Raw genomic sequence first — 8458 nt, 5'->3', positions numbered from 1 at the left:
TATTATCTTTAGGAGACTTAAATATGGGCCCACTAACCCTAGTGTGATTCATTTATTCAGGAAAGCTCAGCATCAATATTTCTGTGAACTACTTATTTTACAGGAGGTGCTCATTTCTCTGAAAACCTCTTAGTTTGGAGGAGATTGGAGGTTCTATAAAGCAATCAGTTCCCTCTGTGATACTATGGGAATGAGCATTAGCTCAGGAGCCAAGACTGCACTTAAAAGTCTACTTGTGATCTGTACGACTTGTGGGCGCCTGGGTGGCTCAGTTGGTTAAGCGACTGCTTTCAGCTCAGGTCATGATCCTGGAGTCCCAGGATCGAGTTCCGCATCAGGCTCCCAGCTCCACGGGGAGTCTGCTTCTCCCTCTGACCTTCTCCTCGCTCCTGCTCTCTCTTACTGTCTCTCTCTCTCAAATAAATAAAACATTAAAAAAAAAAAGTGGTACAACTTGCACTTGGTCTTAGCCAAAAGGCTGAGAAGCAATAAAAGTTGTGTGACTTCCAATACCCCCAGAGTAGAAACAACTCAGGTGTCCGTGAACGGATGCATGGATAAACAAAATGTATTAGAAACATACAAGGGCATATTATTCCTTTCTAAAAATGAACGCATTTCTGATACATGCTACAACATTCATGAACCTTCCAAACATGCTAGGTGAAATGAGGGCCACAAAAGGACAAATATTGCATGACTTCACTTAAATGACCTAAATTAGTCAAATACACAGGGACAGAGTTTGGAACCTTGATTTTCAGGAAATACCACTCTTTCTTTGGAGACCATGAAATGAGAAAGTTAGAGGATTTATGTACATTACTATAACCCACTGTTTGCTTAGTCTAACTATAGTAATCTGCCATGTTCAAGTTGAGGAATATGATCTCTTCAAATAATGTAGTATATACATGCAACGGAATACTATGAGCCATAAAACCCCCAAAATCTTGCCATTTGCAACGATGTGGATGGAACTAAAGGGTATTATGCTGAGCAAAATAAGTCAACCAGAGAAAGACAATTGTCATATGATCTCTCTGATATGAGGAAGTTGAGAGGCAGGCGGGGTCGTGGGGTGTAGGGAAGGAAAAAATGAAACAAGATGGGATCGGGAAGGAGACAAACCATAAGAGACTCTTTTTAAAAAAATTTTTTTATTTATTTCTTATTTTTTTATAAACATATAAAGTATTTTTATCCCCAGGGTACAGGTCTGTGAATCACCAGGTTTATACACTTCACAGCACTCACCATAGCACATACCCTCCCCAGTGTCCATAACCTCCTTCCCCCAGCAACCCTCAGTTTGTTTTGTGAGATTAAGAGTCACTTATGGTTTGTCTCCCTCTCAATCCCATCTTGTTTCATTTATTCTTCTCCTATCCCCCAAACCCCCCATGTTGCACCTCCACGTCCTCATATCAGGGATATCATATGATAGTTGTCTTTCTCCGATTGACTTATTTCACTAAGCATGGTACCCTCTAGTTCCATCCACGTCGTCGCAAATGGCAAGATTTCATTTCTTTTGATGGCTGCATAGTATTCCATTGTGTATATATACCACATCTTCTTTATCCATTCATCTGTTGATGGACATCTAGGTTCCTTCCACAGTTTGGCTATTGTAGACATTGCTGCTATAAACATTCAGGTGCACGTGCCCTTTCGGATCACTATGTTTGTATCTTTAGGGTAAATACCCCGTAGTGCAATTGCTGGGTCATAGGGTAGTTCTATTTTCAACATTTTGAGGAACCTCCATGCTGTTTTCCAGAGTGGTTGCACCAGCTTGCATTCCCACCAACAGTGTAGGAGGGTTCCCCTTTCTCCGCATCCTCGCCAGCATCTGTCATTTCCTGACTTGTTAATTTTAGCCGTTCTGACTGGTGTGAGGTGATATCTCATTGTGGTTTTGATTTGTATTTCCCTGATGCCGAGTGATGTGGAGCACTTTTTCATGTGTCTGTTGGCCATCTGGATGTCTTCTTTGCAGAAATGTCTGTTCATGTCTTCTGCCCATTTCTTGATTGGATTGTTTGTTCTTTGGGTGTTGAGTTTGCTAAGTTCCTTATAGATTTTGGACACTAGCCCTTTATCTGATATGTCGTTTGCAAATATCTTCTCCCATTCTGTCAGTTGTCTTTTGGTTTGTTAACTGTTTCCTTTGCTGTGCAAAAGCTTTTGATCTTGGTGAAATCCCAATAGTTCATTTTTGCCCTTGCTTTCCTTGCCTTTGGCGATGTTCCTAGGAAGATGTTGCTGCGGCTGAGGTCGAAGAGGTTGCTGCCTGCGTTTTCCTCAAGGATTTTGATGGATTCCTTTCTCAATTGAGGTCCTTCATCCATTTGGAGTCTATTTTCGTGTGTGGTGTAAGGAAGTGGTCCAATTTCATTTTTCTGCATGTGGCTGTCCAATTTTCCCAGCACCATTTATTGAAGAGGCTGTCTTTTTTCCATTGGACATTCTTTCCTGCTTTGTCGAAGATGAGTTGACCATAGAGTTGAGGGTCTATTTCTGGGCTCTCTATTCTGTTCCATTGATCTATGTGTCTGTTTTTGTGCCAGTACCATGCTGTCTTGATGATGACAGCTTTGTAATAGAGCTTGAAGTCCGGAATTGTGATGCCACCAACTTTGGCTTTCTTTTTCAATATTCCTTTGGCTATTTGAGGTCTTTTCTGGTTCCATATAAATTTTAGGATTATTTGTTCCATTTCTTTGAAAAAATGGATGGTATTTTGATAGGGATTGCATTAAACATGTAGATTGCTTTAGGTAGCATAGACATTTTCACAATATTTATTCTTCCAATCCAGGAGCATGGAACATTTTTCCATTTCTTTGTGTCTCCCTCAATTTCTTTCATGAGTACTTTATAGTTTTCTGCATATAGATTCTTAGCCTCACCATAAGAGACACAAAACAAACTGAGGGCTGCTAGGGGGTGAGGGAGATGGATAGAGTGGCCAGGTTATGGACATTGGGGAGGGTATGCACTATGGTGAGTGCTGTGAAATGTGTAAGACTGATGATTCGCAGACCTGTACCCCTGGGGCAAATAATACATTATATGTTAATTAAAATAATTTTTAGGGGCACCTGGGTGGCTCAGTGGGTTAAGCCGCTGCCTTCGGCTCAGGTCATGATCTCAGGGTCCTGGGATCGAGTCCCGCTTCGGGCTCTCTGCTCAGCAGCGAGCCTGCTTCCCTCTCTCTCTCTCTCTCTCTCTCTCTGCCTGCCTCTCTGTCTACTTGTGATCTCTCTCTGTCAAATAAATAAATAAAAAATCTTAAAAAAATAATTTTTAAAAAATCTCTTCAAATAAATACTTCTTCCCTCCTTTCTGGAGAGCTCATTAGTACATTGTCAAAGGTTCTGTGTATTGCCAAGCTGATAAAGCAGTATTAGGTAATCTTAAATGTCTTATAAATTTCTTGAGGCTCCTAAACCTAGTTTGTCTTTTTTTTTTTTTTAATTTTATTTATTTATTTGAGAGAGAGTGAGTGCACAAGCAGTGGGGAGGGGCAGAGGGACAGAGAAAAGCAGACTCTCCACTGAGCAGGGAGTCTGACTGGGCTCTATCCCAGGATCCTGGGTTCATGACCTGAGCTGAAGGCAGATGCTTAACCGACTGAGCCCCCAGGTTCCCCGGAGCCTAGTTTCTATCCAAACAACCTCCATGTTCAGCATCAGTGTATTTTTAATTTATGAAACCCCTTGTTTCATCTCTGCATATCAATCCAACTTCTTTCCTTATAATAGCAAAGAGAGGGTCTTGATCTCTAGAGTGTACATCTCAATATTTCTTTCCATGTTCCTCTGATTATTCTTTCCCTATCAATTCCAACTTCTTCCTGCCTACAGGACTTGTCTCTTTGGCTTTCAACTACTTTCTGTTCTCTACCATTGTAAAAATATTCTGCGAAAGCTTTTTCCTCCCCACTCCTGTTTGCTATCCCATCTTTCATATCATACCATCAAAGCATTACACAGTGATCACCTCTGTTTTCTGGCTCCCCATTTCCTTAGAAGGAGAGAAATCTCTTGCCTCTTTACTCTCCACCTGGTGCAAAGGGCTATGAAGGTCCTAAATGTAAGGTGCTCTGTGAGCATCACCAGACCTGAGGATGGGGGGAGGGTGGGAGCTGAGCCATACATGGGAAGTAACGGGGGAGTAGGGGTTGGCCACATGGGGAAGGATCTTCCAGATACAGGAAACCACGTGTAGAGTCACTGGGAGTTGAGAGATCATGGAACATCCGAGGACTAGGAGGAGTCTGTGCTGTAGACTGTTTGGATATTGAAACTTAATCCTCTAAGTAATGGTATGCGGAGATGATTAGTTCAAATGGGTGGAGCCCTCATGAATGGGGTTAGGATTCTTGTAAGAGAGATCCCAAACAGCTCCCTTGTCCCTTCTGCCATGTGAGGACACAGCAAGAAGACAGGCTGGTTGGCTGTGAATCAGGAGGCAGGCTTTCCCCAGATGCTAAGTCCTGGTGGCTTGATTTTGGAACTCCCAGCCTTTAGAACTGGGAGGAAAATTTGAGTTGCTTAAAATCCACCTGGTCTTTGGTATTGTGCTGTAACAGCCTGAACTGACTAAGACACCCGAGTTGGAAAAAATTCTGCCTCAAGACTGTAGCATCTCTGGGCGCCGAGCCGGGGCCCGGGGAATGTCCCGGGCCCAGCTGGCTGAGACGCGCGCTCCGCTCCTCCCGGTTCCGCTGGTGTCTACACGGCCCGAGGCTCTCCGCGTTCGAAATGGCCGAGCAGTCGGACCAGACCGTCAAGTACTACACCCTGGAAGAGATCCAGAAGCACAACACAGCAAGAGCACCTGGTTGATTCTGCACCACAAGGTGTACGATTTGACCAAGTTCTTGGAGGAGCATCCTGGTGGGGAAGAAGTGTTAAGGGAACAAGCTGGAGGGGATGCTACTGAGAATTTTGAGGACGTGGGACACTCTACAGACGCTAGAGAACTGTCCCAAACATACATCATTGGGGAGCTCCATCCGGATGACAGAGCAAAGTTAGCCAAGCCTTCGGAAACTCTCATTACTACTGTTGATTCTAATTCCAGCTGGTGGACCAACTGGGTGATCCCAGCCATCTCTGCGCTTGTGGTGGCTCTGATGTATCACTTCTATACCGCGGAAGATTAAACACATTCTCAGAAGCCAAGGAAAGAAGAGACTGCTTTGGACCAGGGAGAAAGAAGCCAATGTTAACTGCTTCAACTGACAGAAACCTTCACCTGAAAAATAATTTTAACATACCTGTTTCCCTTTTCTCCTACTTCAAACCAAACCAAAATAACTCTTCTGTTCTTTCTACTCCTGAACTCTTAGAATGTGCCTTTTGTTCATCAACTTTTTTTGATGTTCCATCACTACATAATTTACTTATTGTAAGCATGATCTTTTAAAAATACATTTGGCTTTTAAAATATACCACCATGTTTGCCTGTCAAAGAAAAAAAAAAAAAGACTGTAGCATCAACTTTTGCCCAAGAGTTTCTAGCCTGCCAGCCTCCCACAGGTTTCAGAGTTGCTAGCCTCCCTCAATAACGTGACCTAATTCTTCAATTCCTTGAAATATTATCCCTCCTTTTATGTATGTATGTATATGAAATCTCCTTCTGGTTCTGTTTCTCTGAAGAACTCTGACTAAGGCAGGTAGGTTGGGTAAGAAGACTTGATTTCATATGGCCTTCTAATTCATGGTAAGGACTTTAGCTTTAAGTTTTAGGTGAGAAGCTAATGGGGGATTCTGAGCTGAAGCATGACATAATCTTGTATTTTAAAGACTCATTCTGGGGGTGCCTAGGTGGCTCAATCAGTTGTGTCCAACTTCTGACCTCAGCTCAGGTCTTAATCTCAGGGTCCTGAGTTCAAGCTCCACATTGGGCTCCACACTGGTCATAGAGCCTATTTTGACAATTTTTGTGTTTTTTCATGAAGAATTATTTGGGCTGCTGTGCTAGGGGGAACAGGAGATGATGGCGGCAGGGGGTGGGTAGTAAGAGGTGATAGAATTCTGGAGATATTCTCAAGGTAGAGCAAACAGAACTGCTTTTGTATTGAATGGGGGAGGAGTCAAGGGTGACACTAAGTTTTTTGGCCTGAGCAACTGGAATAATGGGGTTTGGAATAGGTTTGGGACACCCGCTCAGTTTCAGAAATCAAGGAGTGAAAGGTCTGCTGGTCACACCTGCAGAGACATTAAAGAAGGTGATTGCTTATGTGTGTGGCATTCAGAGGAGAGAGTCAGGCTGGAAATGTGGGCATGATGACCAATATTGAATGTTATGTGCCAGAGGTTGGGGGGTTTGGGGGAGGTGAGAGATGAAGGTGAGCCAGGGGAAGGAGGCAGGTGTAATTCTAGGTTTTTAGCTGGGACACTTGGTAGTCTCTGTCAGGGAACATGGAGGGTATAGAGAAGATGCTAGGTTTCGTGTGTATTGCTTATAAGACATTTATGTAACTGGAACTGGAGATAGTGGAGGAGATCATACAGTCAAATTCGGTCCTTTTACAGATGAGGAAATGGAGGTTCCAGCATGGCGAGCTTGAATTAGAGTGCCCAGTGCTCTTTTGGCCATACCAGGCCACTTGTAATCATACGGAAGACTATGAAAGTAAAAGGCACATCTCTCTCTATCCCTAGATTGTCTAGTCATCCCTATACCAATTAAAAAAAAAAGAGAGAAATGAAAGAGAAAAAACAAAAAAACTTGAGTGGTCAGTTTGGATCTATGGTCAAGTGGGAATTCGTATGTATTTTGGGGAAGCGTGTGATGTCCAGGGCAGATCAAGAATATCCCAGTATTTTCAGGCACAGCATTTTAATTTCAGGAAACTTCAGACTGTTGTGATATTGTGCCAGTCCAGGCTAGACTTTTTTCAGGTAGAATACTTGGGTATCTGCATGTAACATTTTGTTCCACTTTAAAATAATTCCTAGATGAAAGAGCTTCAATCAGAGATTAGCATTGGCTGATAGTGGAATATTGTTTGAATACCAAGAAAAGCTTGGGTAAAACCAAGTAGACTGTGTTTAGAGTGATAGCTCAACTCTCCAAGAATTCCCCTGATGCTAGAATAGTGAGGTCAGCAAACTTGCATTCATTTTTCATTTATATAATTTTTTAAAAAAGATTTTATTTATTTGACAGAGATCACAAGTAGGCAGAGAGGCAGGCGGGGGGGGGGGCAGGCTCCCTGCTGAGCAGAGAGCCAGATGTGGGGCTCAATCTTAGGACCCTGAGATCATGACCTGAGCCGAAGGCAGAGGCTTCACCCACTGAGCCACCCAGGCGCCCCTCATTTATACAATTTTATTTCTTTTCAGTGTTCCAAAAATTCATCATTTATGCACCACACCCAGTGCCTCATCTTGACCTCTGAGTAGCTGTGTGATTTAAGGTTAAATTTGTTGAATCTCTTTGGGCTATAAAATCGGAAGAACCACACAGAAACCACACAGAATTCTTCAAGGGAGTAAATCTATCACCCGGCCTGGGAGAGGACGCTCTTCGTAATTGCCCCCTTCCCCACAGCAAAACCCTTATTAGTTATTCAAGCACTAGCCAAGCTGGTGTTGAGGACCTACTAAGAGTCAATTTTAACCCTTTGCCTTGACCTGATTCTTCACTCTTTCTAACCCTCATTTCCATTAAAAAGCAGGGAGCTGGCGAGGGAGGGAGGATAGGTGGCTTGGGGACAGGGATGGGGAAGTGTTTTGTTTTGTTTTTTTTTTTTTTAAAGGTTTTATTTATTTATTTGACAGAGAGAGAGAGAGAGATCACAAGTAGAGAGGCAGGCAGAGAGAGAGGGGGATGCAGGCCTCCTGCCGAGTAGAGAACCCAATGTGGGGCTCGATCCCAGGACCCTGAGATCATGACCTGAGCCGAAGGCAGCGGCTTAACCCACTGAGCCACCCAGGCGCCCCGAGTGTTTTTTTTTTTTTTTTTTTGGGAAGAGTGTTTTTGAAGGCAAGCCTGGGAGTATTCCCTAAGGGGCTAGGGAAAGCCAGTCAGTCCTAGTCATCCCATGGCGAGGCTCCCAGGGTGATAGCGAGGGCTCAGGAAGGCTTTATGGTGTGTCCAGCGAGGGCTGGTTCCTTGCCAACAGTCAGAATTTCCCTACCCCACAAAACAGAAAGTCATCTGACATCAAGGTCTCAGTTTAGTACCACAGAATACCGTGAGCTGACAATTAGAGTCTTTCCTGTTTACCCCAAGACATCCTAAGCCTCTTTGATTTTCGTGTGACTCTCAGAGGTAGCCCTATTGATGGCTAAGAAGAATTTCCCTACTAAATTGGGGGAGAAGTGGGTTCAGAGTTAGAATTCATTCACTCAAATAACAGTTAAAAGTTTTCAGACCTAGAGTCACAGCAGTAATTGCCTGATGTTAGTGAATCAGAGCAAACTTTTTTTTTTTT

The 8458-nt window shown here is 43.3% G+C and overlaps 1 protein-coding gene across 1 annotated transcript; it reads left to right on the top strand.

Annotated features, from left to right (window-relative positions):
• The first annotated feature begins 4675 nt into the window (after window positions 1–4675).
• LOC123937340 (cytochrome b5-like) lies at window positions 4676–5464 on the top strand. Its single transcript, XM_045998115.1, is given in 2 exon segments — window positions 4676–4833; window positions 4836–5464. Coding segments are annotated over 2 exon segments (402 nt in total). The 5' UTR covers window positions 4676–4772; the 3' UTR covers window positions 5177–5464.
• Window positions 5465–8458: the final 2994 nt, after the last annotated feature.

The sequence above is a fragment of the Meles meles genome, chromosome 2 (assembly GCF_922984935.1).
Source record: "Meles meles chromosome 2, mMelMel3.1 paternal haplotype, whole genome shotgun sequence".
Classification (NCBI taxonomy): domain Eukaryota; kingdom Metazoa; phylum Chordata; class Mammalia; order Carnivora; family Mustelidae; genus Meles; species Meles meles.
The sequence above is the reverse complement of the archived record's forward strand: the minus strand, read 5'-3'. Positions and strand labels throughout refer to the sequence as shown.